Below are 18,796 nucleotides of genomic sequence, written 5' to 3' on the forward strand. Positions count from 1 at the left end.
GGACAAATCCCTACTGCAGAATTACAGGCCGACCTCTGACCTCTGACCTCCCATTCATCAGCAAAATTATTGAAAAAGCTGTTTTTAAACAATTAAATAACTTCCTAACAATAACAAACTGCTTTGACTCCTTCCAGTCTGGTTTTCGTGCTCACCACAGCACGGAGACGGCCCTTGTAAAAGTGTTCAATGACATCCATATAAATACAGACTGTGGGAGAACCACAGTGCTGGTTCTGTTGGACCTCAGTGCAGCTTTCGACACTGTTGACCACGACATTTTACTGAATCGACTGGAGAGTTGGGTCGGACTCTCCGGTCCAGTGCTCAACTGGTTTGAATCTTACATAAAGAACAGGGATTTCTTTGTTTCAGTCGGAAACTTCTCATCAGAGAGGTCAAAGGTCACATGTGGGGTACCCCAAGGTTCAATCCTAGGACCCCTTCTTTTCAATATTTATATGCTAAGATTATAACAGGACATATGATTAGCTACCCCAATTATGCGGATGATACACAGCTGTACATCACGATGTCACCAGGTGACCTTTGACCCCATCCAATCACTGAATAGATGCTTAGAACAGATCAATGTGTGGATGTGCCAAAACTTTATCCAGCTGAACAGAAACAAAACTGAAGTTATTATCTTTGGACCTAAAGATGAGTGAACTAGAATCAATGCACAGCTTCAGTTATTACAACTAAAAACCAGCGATCAGGCCCGAAACCTGGGAGTAGTGATGGACTCTGACCTGAACCTTCAAAGCCACATTAAGACAGTCACAAAGTTGGCCTTCTATCACCTGAAGAACATCTCTAGGATTAGAGGACTTATGTCTCAGCGCGATCTAGAGAAACTCATCCATGCGTTTATCTTTAGCCGCATTGATTATTGCAACAGCGTCTTCACAGGGCTGACTAACAAATGAATCAAACAGCTGCAGCTGATCCAGAACGCTGCTGCTTGGGTTCTCACTAAAACCAGGAAGATAGAGCACATAACACCAGTTTTAAAGTCCCTACACTGGCTCCCTGTAGCTCAGAGAATAGACTTTAAAATACTGATGTTAGTTTATAAATCTCTGAACGGTTTAGCACCACAATACCTTAAAGATCTGTTATTACTGTACCAACCGTCTAGACCCCTCAGATCTTCTGGTTCTGGTCTGCTTTGCATCCCCAGAACCAGAACCAAACGAGGAGAAGCAGCATTCAGTTTCTATACACCACAGATTTGGAACAAACTTCCAGAAAACTGTAAAACAGCTGAAACACTGGGTGCCTTTAAATCTCAACTTAAAACCCACCTGTTTAGAGTTGCTTATGGCTAAATTAGGGTTAGAGTGCGGGTTTTGATGTCTTCCATGTTTTTATGTCTTTAATGTTTTTAATTTTTTCTTCTTTCTTTTTGACGTTTTAATGATGTAATGTTTTTTGTTTTTTTGTTTTTATTTTTATTTTATTTTATTTTTTTTTTAAATCTCTCTTTCTCACTGATTATTTCTGTTTTTATTTTAATTATGTAAAGCACTTTGAAATGCCTTGCTGCTGAAATGTGCTATACAAATAAAATTTGATTGATTGATTGATTGATTAAATTTTTTCCCTGTAGTGACAAACCACTTACTGAGGTTCCAATAACTTATAACAAATTTTCATTTTCAGCGACTCCACTTAAATTACATCACTTCACCCGCTGGGGTCTGAATGCTCAGCTTCTCAAATTCTTCCTGGTCGCATCTGCAGAGAAACCTGCGCTGGTTTATCGACAGTTGGATCTGTCTGAACCAAACCGAACAATTGAACTCTAAGATTTTTCCTTTTTTTTTTTTTTTTTTTTTTTACCCTGTCCGCAGTTCGGGCGTGTGTTTTTGCCAGGATTTATTTTTATTTATTTATTTTTGCATGGTTTCGCTTCTCCAAAACGGACAGATGTTACGTCTGCCGCGCTCCTTCTGAGCATCGCTCTCCTGGGTGCGGAGGGTAACATCTTCACCTCCATTTGTTAAAACTGCGGGGCGAGTTACGTCTAATTCTTCACAGCGGCGGAGCCGCGTCCGCATTGGTTGTGCAGGAATTATAACCTGCGCATGGATCTAATTAACTTCTGCACCTTAATGTATTTCCTCAAAGTAAACTGCCGGCTCCTCTGTTTAGACTGTAAATGGACAGCTCTATGTTGCATTCTCTTTAACTCCAGTCTCCAGTACAGAACAGAGAAAACTAAAGGCGCCATTTGAACTAAAGGTTTGCAATGAGCTTCCTAACCAAGGTGTCCATAACTCAACTCGCTCTCGGTGAGAAAGACGCATTTAGTTCAGTGTCCATGAGATGATTTTCAAAAAGGATTTTTTTATTGATTGATTTTAGTTGCCTCCGTGATGAACTCTTTGCGTAAAGTCTGTCAAATGACAGAGGGGCTTAAAAAATAACCAAATATTCAGTTTGGTTATTTAAAATTTTTTATATATACAGTATATATATGTGTGTGTGCGTGTGCGTGTGTGTGTGTGTGCGCACGCACATTTAAAATTTTGCCCCCCCCAGAGCTAGTCCTGGCCCCCCTTGGCCCTCCCAACTTTAAAGGTCTGTCTCCGCCACTGCTCATGTATAAAAGAGTGAGAAATTTTCACACAAAACAATTGACATACGGACACATTTAGAAAAGTGCAGAGTACAAAAAACTTCAAATGTATAAAGCCATGCGTACGCACATATTGCGCACCTTTCCTTTATAAATTCCAATTTGCGGGAAACAGAGCCCAGATGCTCGTCCACCCTCTTAATTTATAATACATATGTTAATTAGTATAAATACCCGGAAGACTGCCGCAATAACCATGGCTTGCAGCAGGATAAGTATTTATACTTTATTATATATATATATATATATATATATATATATATATATATATATATATATATATATAGCACCCTGATGAAAGGTTGGCCACTGGAACAAGACGGAAATGAAAACATGGATCTGTTGGAATGCCACTACTCAAGTAACCCTAGTCAGAGGGGTTATATGCAAAGACTGTGGGAGGAATGGTTAGCTCGACATCCCCAGTCAACACTAACTGCCAAACAACTAGTAGCTCAGTGTTCCAACATCCGCAAACGGCAACTGCTGTCACAACTGGAGATTGAGGAGGTACGACACAAATGTTACAACAACGGGGAGGAGCCAGGACGCCAGGTCAGAGGGGAGTTAACTACCTTCCCAGAAACTGGGTATGTAGCCCCAGTAATGAACGTACCGTCAAAGCTGAATGAAGCAGCAAGTGACCTGAGAGAGAGAATCATGGCTGTAATGAACACCAGACAACCTCGACGCCAACTACAATGGCTGAGTGAAGTACCATCAGAAAGTCTAATTGAAGATGTGAATGCAGCATTGAGAACGATCCCTACCACCACCATAACAGGAACCAATGAGCTAATATACAACTCGGCATCAGTGATCCTTGAGACGCTTGGCTATAAGAGCAACCATGAGACCCAATACCCACTATGGAAAAGACGGTTAGAGGCTAAGATCAAGATAACAAGGAGGGAAGTGAGCCAACTGTCAGAGCTCCAAAGGGGTGCAATGAAAAGATCAGTACCCAAGAAGTACAGCCAGATGCCCATACCTGAAGCACTTGAAACTGCCAAACAAAGGCTCCAAGCCTTGGCCAGCCGCCTAAAGAGATACACAAGAGAAAATGAAGCCAGGAGAATCAACCGGCTCTTCGTCACCCAACCAGCTAAAGTGTACTCTCAATGGAAAGGTAGGGTCAAATGAACCAGCTGTGTTAGAATGGCCTTTAGCGGCTGGAGGAAGTAGGAGACTTGAGGCAGAGAAACAGTGCAAATCCCGCTGGGTGTTTATTCACCAACATTTAACACACAGACAACCCTGCTAACAGCGGCCTAGGGTCTCAGCAGCAACACACTTCAATGTGGCCAACATGCAGCCTTTTATAGTAGCTGGCTGTTCCACTTTACAAACCCACCAAAAACAGGGTAAAACAAAATACATACACAAACACAGTTTGACAAACTAACACAATCTTCAGAATAATATACATTACCAAATGTTATTCATTTTAATAATCTCTAAAAACCAATCTCTATCAATCCAAATATTAATCCAACATTAAATATATAAAATGTGTAGCTCTACTGCTCCCCCTCTTCCATCTGCTTTGGTCTCTTCTGGAACCTTTAAAAGGTGCTCAGGCCCCCGGGGAATCTTTTAGCCTGAACACCCTGCAGAGGAAGAGACAGAGGTAAGCCACACCCACACAAAGCCTTCAAACATTTCAACAATCACAATACTTATATTATCCCTTTGTTTGTTGTATTTTAACAGGTCACCATCAGTTCCAGCTGAGATGCCACTGCACAAAAACACACAATCAATAAAACACTTCAATCCGTTCCTACTAGTTTCATTAACACACATTTTAAGGGTTGTACAGCCAAAGTAATGAAGAACTTCATTACAAGCTGCTACAAAATGGGACTCACCCTGAATGGTTAACTGAAGGGCGCACAATCCTGATACAGAAGGATCCCTCAAAGGGTTCAGTCCCATCCAACTATCGGCCAATAACCTGTCTCTCTACAACATGGAAGCTCATGTCAGGCATCATACGCAGGCACATGGATAAATATTTGAGCATGGCACAGAAGGGAATCGGCATAAATAGCAGAGGAGCCAAACACCAACTCCTGGTAGACCACACAGTCGCCCGAGACTGCAAAACCCGACACACCAACCTGTGCACCGCTTGGATTGATTACAAGAAAGCCTATGACTCAATGCCACACACATGGATCATTGAATGCTTAGAGATGTACAACATCAATAGGACTCTAAGAACCTTCATTGCAAACTCGATGGTGCTGTGGAAAACCACCCTTGAAGCCAACTGCAAGCCACTTGCACAAGTGTCCATCAAATGTGGCATATACCAAGGAGATGCTCTGTCCCCACTGCTGTTCTGCATAGGCCTGAACCCTCTCAGCCAAATCATCAACAAGACTGGCTATGGATACCGACTCAAGAATGGGGCCACAATCAGTCACCTCCTCTACATGGATGACATCAAGCTGTACGCTAAGAGCGAGCGAGACATCGACTCACTGATCCACACAACCAGGATCTACAGCACTGACATTGGGATGTCATTTGGACTATACAAGTGTGGTCGGATGGTCACAAAGAGAGGGAAGGTCGTCCACACAGAAGGGGTCTCAGTCCCAGGAGGAACAATAGCAGACATTGAGGACAGTTACAAGGACCTGGGAATACCACAAGCAAATGACAACCTCGATGAGGTCACAAGGAAAGGAGCCACAGCCAAATACCTCCAACGAATAAGGCAAGTCCTGAGAAGCCAGCTCAATGGCAAGAACAAGATCCGTGCAATAAACAGCTATGCCTTACCAGTAATCAGATACCCTGCCGGAATAATTAGCTGGCCAATGGAAGAGATAAAGGCCACGGATGTTATGACTCGGAAGCTACTAACCATGCATGGAGGGTTCCACCCCAAATCCAGCACCCTGAGACTGTATACAATCCGTAAGGAAGGAGGCAGAGGACTAGTGAGTGTGAGAGCCACTGTCCACGATGAAACATCCAAGATACATAAATACATCAAGGACAAAGCCTCAAAGGATGATGTGCTCAGCGAATGTCTCAGGCAATGGGGAACAGAGGACGAGGTGCTGGAGGTACCGTCATGGGAAGACAAGCCCCTACATGGGATGTACCACCGACAAATAACTGAAGTGGCTGATATCAGGAAATCCTACCAATGGCTGGAAAAAACTGGACTCAAGGACAACACAGAGGCTCTCATCCTGGCCGCCCAGGAACAGGCCCTAAACACCGGAGCAATAGAGGCTCAGATCTACCACACCAGACAAGACCCAAGGTGTAGGTTGTGCAAGGAGGCCCCTGAGACAGTCCAGCACATAACAGCAGGGTGCAAGATGCTGGCAGGGAAAGCGTACATGGAACGACATAACCAAGTGGCGGGCATAGTGTACAGGAACATCTGTGCAGAATATGGACTGGAAGCCCCGAGATCGAAGTGGGAAACACCCCCAAAGGTGGTAGAAAACGACCGAGCTAAGATCCTGTGGGACTTCCAGATCCAGACAGACAGGATAGTAATAGCGAACCAACCGGACATTGTGGTGGTGGATAAACAACAGAGGAAAGCCGTTGTGGTGGATGTAGCAATACCAAGTGATTACAACATCAGGAAAAAGGAGCATGAGAAACTGCATCAATACCAGGGCTCAGGGAGGAACTGGAAAAGACCTGGAAGGTGAAGACCACAGTGGTGCCTGTGGTCATCGGGGCCCTCAGGGCAGTCACCCCCAAACTGGAGCAGTGGCTCAAACAGATCCCAGGAACAACATCAGACATCTCAGTCCAGAAATGTGCAGTTCTAGGCACATGCAAGATACTGCGCAGAACCCTCAAGCTCCCAGGCCTCTGGTAGAGGACCCGAGCTCAGAGGATGTAAGAAACCACTCGCGGAGGGTGAGAAGGGAATTTTTTGTATTTTTTTAGAGATATATATATATATATATATATATATATATATATATATATATATATATATATATATATAAAAAATACAAAAAATTCCCTATATATATATATATATATATATATAGAGGGCTGCACAGTGGCACAGTTGGTAGAGCTGTTGCCTTGAAGCAAGAAGGTTCTGGGTTCAATTCCCAGCCCCGGTCTTTCTGCATGGAGTTTGCATGTTCTCCCTGTGCATGGTGGGTTTTCTCCGGGTACTCTGGTTTCCTCCCACAGTCCAAAAACATGACTGTCAGGTTAATTGGCCTCTCCAAATTGCACCTAGGTGTGAGTGTGTGTGTGCATGGTTGTTTGTCTATCTCTTTGTTGCCCTGCGACAGATTGGCGACCTGTCCAGAGGCCTCTCTGGACAGGTCCAGCTAACGTTCCGCCTCTCGCCCGGAACGTTAGCTGGAGATAGGCACCAGCAACTCTCCCTACCCCACTAAGGGACAAGGGTATAAGAAAATGGATGGATATATATATTGTTAAGAAAATAAATTTTAAATAAGCTAGTTGTAAAAGTTTAACCATATGTTCAATAATTAGGTCAAATTAATGATGTTTCAAATAAGGAAATTCACTTCAAATTATATCCATGGTTCAATTAGTGTAATCTTTTATCTAGGATATTTCTATTGAAACATTATACACTAAGTTGAATTAAAATAACTTAGCTTGTAGTTCTCTTTAATTTAGAACACAGCTAGTTTCTCTGTGTGTCTCTTTAACCTTTTGACCATTTTGATAAAATTTAACAGCTGGTGTAAAACAATTTGGTCCTGTGAAACAGGGTAGAGCTTCCTTTTGGGACAGGGTCATAAAAAGGATCTATCTCCATTCAATTTGAATTGACACTTCTTTGATCTTAGAAAACAGGTTTTTACTGGAACATAGTTAACTAGATTTAAAATGAAACTCGCTAAAGACACTCCCCTAATTTGAATACAGTAGAGAAGGAAAGCACGCCCTCCCTATAAAAGTAGCCAACCCGGAACTTAGCTTCAGATCGGTCCGAGGATGTCCTTGTGACGCTATCTCCGGGGAAGCGTTGGGGTGAAATGCTTCCTCGTAATGTTTCGTCGTGCTGTGTGGATGTCTGTCGGGTGAGGTAAATATTGCGGGTTTGTGTTTGTATTGAGTTCTGTCAGTTTCATTAGTTGTTTAATAAATGTTATGTTTTGGACTTGGAGAAACGTTTTGTCTTGTTTTTATGGTTCAGCTGATACAACGACGACTTCAATGAATCCGGGCATAAGAGAAAATAAAACGAGTCAAAAGGTTTTTAATTATTCCTCTTCTGATCATTTTTAACATATATATATATATATATATATATACTTTTTTGAAGGTGCTTTCAGGCCACACAAGGTCACTTCACAAAAAATAAAAATAATAAATCACTAAAATACACTCAGTCACATTAAATAAATATTAGTGTATTTAGGTGATTTTGGCGCCTTCTAGTTTGTTATTGCCCCCCATAAAAGTTTGAGTGACTGCCACACATGTTCACAGCAGGTAAAAATGTTTGCGTATATTTACGCAAACTTTAACGCCACATTCATTTTTATACATATACACCTGTGCATATAACATGGCCCCGCAAATTTTTGTGCGTCTGCACACTTTATACATGAGGCCCCTGGTTTTCAGCCCACCTGTTGCCAAGGAAGGAGGCTGACTGTCAACAGGAGACACTGTGATATGGAGGTCGTAGACAGGAAGACTGTCCTGTAGCTGGGTGCTGCCTTTGTTCTTGGTGGGAGTTTCCTCACCGCAGCATAAAGCTGATGTTTTTATTTCTCCATCAGAAATGACAAATGTGATGGTGTCATGTAGAGGAGATATTCCAATCTCCAACCCTAAAAGAATCAGAAAAAGCAGTTTAAGACTGAACTCCAGATGTGCATTTGTAAATTTGTTTTGAATCATCCTGTGCACATGTGAATTGTCTTGTCCATTTGTGAATGTTGAAGCTGTTTTAGCTCCACAGATCTGACACACCAAATCCAATAAAACACAATGAAGTTGGTGATTGTAATGAGATCCGTTTATTCGCAGATCAAATGCTGGCTATAAACAAAAAATGTCTGAAACTGTTTTTAATATTTTAAATTTATATAATATTAAATAATTAGATTTATTCTTTCAGATATCAGTATTCATGGTCATGTTTTACCTGATTATTGACAAGTGATCTTACTTTTTATACATATATGTTTAAGTAAAATGGACATTGTTCTTTTATTCTGTGAACTACTGACTTGTTGCTGAAATTCCGAGCAAAAATTTAGTATTTATTTGCAAAAAATGAGAAATGGTAAAAATAACAAAAGAGATGCAGTGCTTCAGACCATTAACATTATTAAGAGGTTAGTAATCAATATTCATTGGAATAGTCATTAGGTTTTCAATGGGGTTCAGTTCAGTGGTCTCTTATTTTTTTCCAGAGCTTTATATCCTGTGAGCCTGGCGAGTTCTCCATCATTATGGGGAACTCACCAAGTTCTCCATAATGATGAACGTAAACAAACAGACAGGTGTTTGTTTACCTGTGTGTCTGTAAGAGATGAGGCCTGCTGTGATGTCTGATTGGACAAAGCGATCTACAACAACAGCGTTTCGCAGAACCACCCCATGGTACGGCTGCCGGGCAATCAGAAATCCAAGGCTGCTGTTGTCACTATCAGCATCAGTGGCAAAGATGTACTCTGAAGTGATGATTATTTCTTCTCCTTCTGGACACCTGAGAACTGGTTTCAAAGTAGTAGCCATCACTGGGAGTTCATCATTTATGGGCGTTACCTACAGACAGCAATGTATCCAGATTAATAGGCAAGATTTACATATTACATATTTTCTGAGATTGTGCAGTTACCTTTACAGGCAGAACAAAACTGACTGAATTAATGCCGTCTGTTGCAGTGAGAACTATGGTGTCTTCTGTAGTTTCTGAGCCATCGTGATTGTACCTGTAAGAGCAAATGACCAGAGTAATGGTTTAAATATCATTTGCCAAAGGTTTTCTTGGATAATTTTGGAAGAAAAAAAAAACATGGTTATTAACGCTTCACTAACACTACACACGGGCTGCACAGTGGGGCAGTTGGTAGAGCTGTTGCCTTGCAGCAAGAAGGTTCTGGGTTCGATTCCCGGCCCCGGTCTTTCTGCATGGAGTTTGCATGTTCTCCCTGTGCATGGTGGGTTTTTCTCCGGGTACTCCAGCTTCCCCCCACAGTCCAAAAACATGACTGTCAGGTTAATTGGCCATTCCAAATTGCCCCTAGGTGTGAGTGTGTGTGTACATGGTTGTTTGTCCTGTGTGTCTCTGTTGCCCTGCGACAGACTGGCGACCTGTCCAGGGTGACCCCGCCTCTCGCCCGGAACGTTAGCTGGAGAGGCACCAGCAACCCTCCCGACCCCATTAAGGGACAAGGGTGTAAAGAAAATGGATAGATGGATAACACTACACACAACAGGGTTGTGAAAAAGTTTGCAGGCATCTTCTTTTTTTTGTCACAGTTAAATGTTTCAGATCAAAGATAAACTGAGTAAATACAAAAAGCAGTTTTTAAAATATGAATTTTTCTCATCTTCCAACATAAAAAGTGCAGACATTGCTGCGCTTTCTTCACCAGGCCAGAGGTTTGGAGGGACTAGGTCACAGTCTCAGTGACTTGTATCCCCAGGAATTCGATGTTCCTGACCTGTTCCACTGTGGCATCATTGATGAGGAGGGGTGTGTGACTTAGCTGATTTTTCTTGAAATCAACAATAATTTCTTTTGTTTTATTGACATTCAGGATTAGATGGTTTGCATCACACTCTCTAGGCCAGTTCGTAGTTGTCCTTGATGACACCTACTACTGTTGTATTGTCTGCATACTTAATGATGTGGTTTGTACTGAACCTCGCTTGACAGTCATGGGTCATAAGGGTGAAGAGCAGTGGGCTCAGTATGCAGTCCTGGGGGGAGCCAGGGCTGAGGGAGATGACCCTTGAAGCATTTTTACCAACCCTGACAGGTCTGTCTGTGAGGAAATCCAGCAGCCAGTTACACAGGGGGATGTTGAGACCAAGGGGGGCTAGTTTTAACAGCAGGTGCTTGGAGATGATTGTGTTGAAGCTGAAGTCCAGAAACAGCATACGCACATGAGCATTCTCCTCCTCCAGATGATTCAGGCTCAGGTGCAGTGTGGTGGAAACAGCCTTTTGTCATCCAGGGTTTCTGATTTGCCCTTGTGATGAGCTTGGGCTTAGAAACGTCCTCCATATACTTCAGGATGTATGCAGACACTGATTTGGCATATTTCTCAACATTGGTGTGATTGTTTGCAGTTACAGCTTCCCTGAAAACATCCCAGTCTGTGCATTCAAAACAGTAATGCTGACACGGATCCTGTAGACCAGACAGGATCCGTGACAACCTGCTTCGCAATGGGTTTTCCTCTCATGAGCAGGGCCTTATATGCACGAATTAACATTACAGAAAGATGGTCAGATGAGCCAATGGGTGGCTGTGGTGCTGCCTTGAATACTGCCTTAACATTTGTGTAGGCTCTATCCAGTGTATTTGAGCCTCTAGTTGCAAAGTTCACATCCTGATGGAAATTAGGGAGAACTGTCTTCATTGGCCTGATTGAAGTCTCCAGCAACAATGAAAGCACCCTCTGGATGTACAGATTGCAAGTCACTGATGGAGCTGTACGCTCAAATAAATAACTCTTTGGATTAACATTAAAAAAAAAATCATGGAAAGGATTTCCACCTGATTACTTTGCTTTGTTTCAGCATTATGTAATTCTGTTACTCCAATTTAAAGCAAATGTGTTGATTCAACTTAATTTATTAAGGTTATTCCAATTCAAAGAAAATGTGTTGGCTCAACTTAACTTTTGAGGTTGATTCAAGTCATTTACTTTCGTTGGACCCAATGTAATTTAATAGAGCCAGACCAACTCATTTGCAACGTTTTGGACCAAATAATCGACTTTACTTGATTAAGATGAATGCAAATTTAGTTGAAACCAACTTATTTAGTTGAAACCAACTTATTTTACAGTGGTAAATTAAGTTGATCCAACTCATAATCCAACCCATGAAAATTAAGTTAGCTCAACAAACATGCTTCATGCTGAAAGAAAGCTATTTAATCGTGTGGAAATCCTTTCCATGATTGAATTACATTAATTCAAAGACATATTTTTAAGTGTTTTAAGACCGCACTGGGTGACAGGGTAGAAAGAACACTCAACAATTAGAAAAGGTACAACAGAACTGTATTTTCAAAATTGTTATCCATTTTCTTTACGACTTTACTACAACAGGTATAAACTCTTACCATTTGAACATCCATTTAAGCTAGTTTCAATTAATAGTTTAAACAAAACCTTTAATGTCAGTGTTTAATTAGTAACAAGAAACTTCAAAATAGTTTAACCTACCACAGGCACAGATTTTAAATTTACAAGATTCAAAATTTTATTTTAACAAAATGATATACTTAGCATAACATAACAGTCAATAACCCCACAGGAACTTGGATGAAGTCTGCCATGGCATCTGAATCCTGTGGATAATAAGAAAAGTACAAATTAAAAAAAGAATGAGGTGAAAGTTTAGATTTTCTTGTGCACACCTTTTGACAAACAGAATTATAATACATACAAGAGACATTGTAGGACTCTTCTCCATTGTTGTCAAGGAAAAATGAGAGACATTCCAGGGTAGCAGGCCTCATGGCAACAACATCTTTGGTCTACAAGTAAGAAAAACAATAAAAGTAAGCACAAGCATATTCTGAAGAAACTAAATCATCATCCAGCCATCCATTTTCTGTACATCCTTGTCACTTAATGGAGTCGGGAAGTGCTATTGCCTATTTCCAGCTAACGTTCTGGGTGAGAGGTGGGGTCACCCTGGACAGGTCGCCAGTCTGTCACAGGGCAACACAGAGACAAACAACCATGCACACACACTCACACGTAGGGCCAATTTGGAGAGGCCAATTAGTCATGCTTTTGGACTGTGGGAGGAAACCGGAGAACCCAAAGAGAACCCACCATGCACAGGGAGAACATGCAAACTCCATGCATAAAGACCCCAGGCCAAACTAAATCACATTTTTTCTAAATAAGTGGCCTAGAATAATTGTTCACCCTTATTTGATGTCTGACTAAGACAGGTTAGAATGTTGATGGTTGTACAATTAAAGGAGCAACTGTAATTTTCCAACTTGCTACCAAAAGACAACTGGTTTTGTCGAGCATGAAATTTATTGTACAGGTGTGAAGAAGACTCATGTGCATGTGTGTACAGTCATAGCCAAAAGTTTTGAGAATGATTCAAATGTTAATTTTTACAAAGTCTACTGCTTCAGTTTTTATAATGGAAATTTGCATATACTTCAGAATGTTATAAAGAGTGATCAGCTTAACAGCAATTAATTACAAAGTCAATATTTCCCTAGAAAATTAACTTTATACCCCAAAACAAATTTCAACTTTATTGCAGCCCTGCCTTAAAAGGACCAGCTAACATGGTTTCAGCTCCATTAACACAGCTGTGGGTGTTGATGAGGACAGGGCTGGAGATCAATCTGTCATGATTAAGTAAGAATGACACCACTGGACACTTTAAAAAGAAGCTGGTGCTTGGCATCATTGTTTCTCTTCTGTGAACCATGGTTATCTCTAAAGGAACATGTGCAGTCATCATTGCACTGCACAAAAATGGCCTAACAGGGAAGAGTATCGCAGCTAGAAAGATTACATCTCAGTCAACAATCTATCGCATCATCAAGAACTTGAAGGAGAGAGGTTCCATTGTTGCCAAAAAGGCTCCAGGGCGCCCAAAAAAGACCAGCAAGCCCCAGGACTGTCTCTTAAGTGTTTCAGATCTGGGATCGGGCTACCAGCAATGCAGAGCTTGCTCAGGAATGGCAGCAGGCAGGTTTGAGTGCATCTGCACGCACTGTGAGGCGGAGACTCTTGGAGCAAGGCCTGGTCTCAAGGAGGGCAGCAAAGAAGCCACTTCTCTCCAGGAAAACATCAGGGACAGACTGATATTCTGCAAAAGGTACAGGGAGTGGACTGCTGAGGACTGGGGTAAAGTCATTTTCTCTGATGGATCCCCTTTCCGATTGTTTGGGACATCTGGAAAACAGCTTTTTCGGAGAAGACGAGGTGAGCGCTTTAAGCTAGTTTCAATTAATAGTTTAAACAAAACCTTTAATGTCAGTGTTTAATTAGTAACAAGAAACTTCAAAATAGTTTAACCTACCACAGGCACAGATTTTAAAAAAGCGTTGACATGAGTCTTGTCTCATGTCAACTGTAAAGCATCCTGAAACCATTCATGTGTGGGGTTGCAGAATGCTCACCTTTCTTTCAAACTGGACCAGACTCTTGGGAAATGCATTGTCAATGACTCTTCTTCTGCCTTGAATGCAACACGAGAGATCCCAGTTTCTACTCTGGAAAACTCTGCAAAAACAGTAACAATCAGACCTGGCTCTGGAGGAATTTTGCTGATAGACCTGTCTATCAGCAAAATTACACCCCCACTGATTTTTTTTTTGGGGGGGGGGTATACAATTGGGCATATATATACATAAAACAAGCGTATAACTTTCAAATACCTATTTTTTAATATAAAAATGATGTAAGTACTGACATGAAGCAATCATGCTCAGATTTACAAAACCGTCTGCTCATATGTTGCAGAAGTCTAAGAATCTAATGTTTCCAATCAATGAAGTCTATTTCTTAATCTACTCAAGTATAAGTAGCATTACCTAATAGTACCTAATATTAGGTTATTAGGTACTACTATCATTGGTATTATGAATAAAAGTTTAAAAAGTACAGTGCCCCCCAAAAATGTTACTCAAGTAAATGTAGTGTTAAATTTAGAGGTGTGCCGATCGATCGGCCACCGATCATAATCTGCCAATTTCCGTGAAAAAGTGTATGATGGGTGATTGCCGATCACGGTCTCTTGTTGCCGATCACACAAACTGATCACATGCATCTCATTTCAAATCAACCTGTACCCATATATGCAAGTAGTAAAGGCATACATGTCACATGAAAACATACTGAAGACGAATAACTCACTTTTAGCGAAGCTCTGTTTCTTCCAATGTTTAAGTCCACAAACATAGAAGCTTCCCGCACTTTACTGCGCATGCCAACTGCTGAGCTGACGTATTCACTCCAGTAACGAAAATATTCAAATCCAGTTTACTCAAAATAACTTAGTCTTGTACCTTTCTCAGGACAAACATGTAAATTACTCACATTACTTGAGTTGACTAAACAGTTTAGTGCAGGGGTGAGCAATCCTGGTCCTCTAGGGCCGGTGCCCTGCAATTCTTAGATGTCTCCCTGGTCCAACACACTTAAGTCCAACAGCTGAATCACCTCCTAAGTGCAGTCAAGTTCTCTAGAGTCTTGCTAATGACCTCATTATTTGACTCAGGTGTGTTGAAGTAGACACACTTAAAAGTTGCAGGAGACCGGCCCTCCAGGCCTGGAGCTGCCCCCCTCCCCTGGTTTAGTGAGACTTAAGTAAAGCATACAAACATAATTTAAGAATATGTATTGCCTTTTAGAGTGCACGTTCCTAGATTTGCACAGACATCTGTTCAATGTAATCTCGCTAGCATCTCGCATGATCTCCTGATCTGCTAGACCCTCTTCGGCGGGAGATCACTCTAAATTGAATCACGTTGTCTCAACTTGAATTCATTTTATTACCGCTAGGTTGTTAAATTTTATAGTTTACCTGACATGATTTTATCACGTTTGCCTTTGAAACATAAAATTATTTTGTTAAAACAACATGTTTTTTTGAAAATGCAATGACCACCTCAATTCAGTTTTTTGACACAAGCATGGAACAAGCAGAGAATTGTGCAAATGGTAGAGAAAGGTTGATTAATTTCCAGCTAACCTTCACTTCATGTGATGTTAGCACATGTTAGCCACTGACTTGAGTACATAAATTACAAAGAGGCGTGACCAAACATAGCAACATTGTGCATATGTATATATATATATATATATATATATATATATATACATATGCACAATGCTGCCAGGAAATGTAGTCTTCTCATTCATAGCTGCCGCTGGAGTCTTCCCAGCAAAACAATTATCTCGCGTGATTTCCCATGATCTCATGTGATCTTCCATGATCTCGCTAGTCGTCTTCAGCACAAGATCAGTCAGACTAAAATGAATCATGTTATCTCAACATGATTAAATTTAATAAAAGTTGAATTACTTGTTTATCCAGCATGATTTTATCACGTTTTCATTTGAAACATAAAATTATTGTGTTAAAAGTTAATTTTTTTGAGCGTACAGCACACTCTGAGCCTCCTTAATGTTGGCACTAGGAGGGATATAAACAGCAGTGATGATGATGATGCTAAATTCCTTAGGCATATAGAAGGGTCTGTATTTCATGGTCAATAACTTGATGTCTGGAAAGCCATGAGATGAGACCACCTTGGGATTGATGCACCAGCTGTTATTAATGTAGATGCAAACATCGCCCCCTCTGGTTTTACCACTGAGTGCTCTGCTCCTATCCAAATGGAATATTGTCATTCCCACAAGATTGACGGTGTTATTGGAAATAGAGGAGTTTAGCCATGTCTGAGTTAGAATTATCTCACAGCATCACGATTTGATGTTATATCCAGCTTTAAGTAGTCCATTTCGTTCTCCAGAGACAGAACGTTAGCGAGCAAGATAGATAGGAGCGGCGTTCTCCAAGGATCAACTTTAGCTTCACTGTTAGTCCCTTCTGGCTGCTACGCTTGCGCTTCCTTTCACAGCGCCTCCATCTCCTCCAGGTACAGCGCTGGCTGGTGGTGGCATTCACTGTTTCATTGGTCACTGGGTCTGGCTGGCATAACAGTCCAAGGCTGTCCAGAGTTTCCAGAATTTCAGTGTCCACTATCAGGATATCTCCCAGTACTGAAGGAGATGAGAATAGAGCGAAACTGTGTGGAAGAGCAATGACCCGGCTACCTTGACAAGTACCTCCTATACAATTTCAAATAAATTGAATGTTGGAATCAAGCAGGATGTCTGACCTAACTTTACGCCTCATCAGGTCCTGCAGACTAAAGTTCTGTCCTAGTGTAAGTGGATGACCACCAAGGTAGAGAAGCCCCCTTTTTGGTTCCCTTTGAAGCTCCACATGCAAGGCTTCTGGTACAGAGTCAACGTCTGAGAGCTGCAAGTGTTCTGGGCCGAAGAGGTGTTCCCCTCCTTCATCCACAGTCAAAGGTTTGGTAACAACCTGAAACAGAAGTTATCCACATTTACTCAAGTCCACTTTTCCACATAGGGCTGCGACAGGAATGAGACAGCTGTTGATTTCACCTGTGGTGGCTGATTGTCCACTGGCAGTAGAGTAATATTAAAACAGAGCCCAGTTACTGTTTTGCCCAGATGGTTTGTCAAAGATAAAATAAACTGGATATGCCGAGAATAAGGGCCAATGTCCATGATGGGAGGCATGTAAGCCACTTTCATGAAGTTCACTGCATGCTAGAAAGAGTATACGATTACTAGAGAAAAAAGCAGATGGCACATGCACTGGTGAAATTGCAAAGTAAACAATGATTTACTTGTGTGAAGAGTCTGAGAACCGGTGTGTTGGAGTCTTTAGTAAATTTGGGTACGCTGTCTACCAGGAATAACCTCCCTGCATCTGGACTACTGTTAATTAAGAGAACAATCCCATCTGAATCCCGTCAACAGAAAGCACAGGATGCTTTCTGTTGATATATTTGTGAAGGTGAACATATATTAACCTGTAATGATCAGTGTAGAAAGGTGGAGTTGTTACTGTGTATGTAAGCTCGCTGTCTTTTGACTCTTGGTCTACAAAGTGAAGCTGTTGCCGTGTTATATGGGCCACTTGTGTTTCTTTGATCACAAGATATCGAGTTGAACCAGGAACCTCCTTCAGTGGTTGGTCTGGAACTGATTCTATGTGCACCACTATCACCTAAAGGCAGACATCACATTGTCAGCTACAAAATATAAATTAATACAGTAACATTGTTTAAAAACAGAAATATTCTGAAGAATATTTCAGAATATTTCACAACATTTCATTGTGAAATACAACATTATATATATATTACATTATATATTACAACACTAAATATAACATTTCACAATTCGCTAGACCACTGATTGAGCCAAAGTACAGTCCAGCTTATTTGGCCTGACTCAATCATGGTCATTAACAAATTGGCAATCCATTCCTTTTAATAACATGTGCTATACTTTAACATTTTGCCCTTAGTTCTAAATGTTTGGCTGCATGGCTGTCTTGTGTGCTGTCCTGTGATGGACTGGTAATGTGTCCATGGTGTAGCCCACCACTTCCCCAATGACCTTACAAGGACAAGCAGATCTAGGCAAAGTATGTATTTGTCCATCAACGTGGAAAGTCTGTGAAATTCTGGTTTCTATGAACCTGACAGACTGAGAACTTGCACAGTAATATTAAATGTATTCACCGCTTATCTAGACACTAGATAACCACAGTACCAGAGTGTCAAAGATGCCTTACTATTACTCACTTGAGGTTCTGAAAAGTTAGGAGGATCGTGGAAATCAGACAGCACAACCTCGAATGAATCATCAGTCACCTGGTTCCCAAGGTGTCTGTAGTACATGATGGACTGTGAAAGATCCTTCTGGAGGAAGTGGCTGACAGGGTAGCCTGAATAAAAACCAAAACAAACGTGACATTAATAAGATTGGACGTCATGAGAACAGAAAAGAAAATTGTCTGTTTTTCCTGACCTGTCAGCCCTGGTCCTGAGATTTTCATGACCTCTCCTGCCTGTGGGAGACGAGTAATGTTAAAGAGGATATTGTCATCACTGGAGTCCATGTCTGAAGCCTTGAGGGTGGAACCTCTAAGCAGGGTCGTCTGGCCCTCTGAGATCTCGACCAGCATATTGGTTATGAGGAAAGGAGGGCTGTCATCTTTGGGAAGAATCTTAATGGGGAACTTATGTCGGGTCTGATGGTGGCCATCGGTGATTCGGAAAATGATGAAGTCCTTTGTGGAGTCACTATCGTCATGGTGATAACAGATAACACCTGCTCTTATGTCATTGATGGTAAACATGAAGCCCTTTCCACCTGGAAT

The 18,796-nt window shown here is 41.3% G+C and overlaps 1 protein-coding gene across 10 annotated transcripts in view; it reads right to left on the reverse strand.

Moving 5' to 3' along the window:
• frem1a (Fras1 related extracellular matrix 1a) overlaps positions 1 to 18,796 on the reverse strand; it is a 206,831-nt gene that overhangs the window by 114,624 nt on the left and 73,411 nt on the right. For 7 of the 10 annotated variants that reach the window (XM_081599272.1, XM_017310424.2, XM_017310426.2 and 4 more), the window contains 9 exons: positions 18,445 to 18,789; positions 18,219 to 18,361; positions 17,439 to 17,635; positions 17,253 to 17,343; positions 17,005 to 17,172; positions 16,713 to 16,921; positions 9,483 to 9,576; positions 9,157 to 9,409; positions 8,263 to 8,466 (listed from right to left, as the gene is read on the reverse strand). In XM_081599272.1, the coding sequence (XP_081455398.1) occupies positions 8,263 to 8,466; positions 9,157 to 9,409; positions 9,483 to 9,576; positions 16,713 to 16,921; positions 17,005 to 17,172; positions 17,253 to 17,343; positions 17,439 to 17,635; positions 18,219 to 18,361; positions 18,445 to 18,789 (1,704 nt within the window). Of the gene's footprint in view, positions 1 to 8,262; positions 8,467 to 9,156; positions 9,410 to 9,482; positions 9,577 to 11,866; positions 12,174 to 12,271; positions 12,363 to 13,985; positions 14,089 to 15,686; positions 16,594 to 16,712; positions 16,922 to 17,004; positions 17,173 to 17,252; positions 17,344 to 17,438; positions 17,636 to 18,218; positions 18,362 to 18,444; positions 18,790 to 18,796 lie in introns of those variants that run through there. The other 3 variants (XM_081599274.1, XM_081599276.1, XR_014084602.1) reach the window with 3 other exon arrangements.

This window comes from Poecilia reticulata, chromosome 18 (genome assembly GCF_904066995.2).
Source record: "Poecilia reticulata chromosome 18, P_reticulata-male-v2, whole genome shotgun sequence".
Taxonomy (NCBI): domain Eukaryota; kingdom Metazoa; phylum Chordata; class Actinopteri; order Cyprinodontiformes; family Poeciliidae; genus Poecilia; species Poecilia reticulata.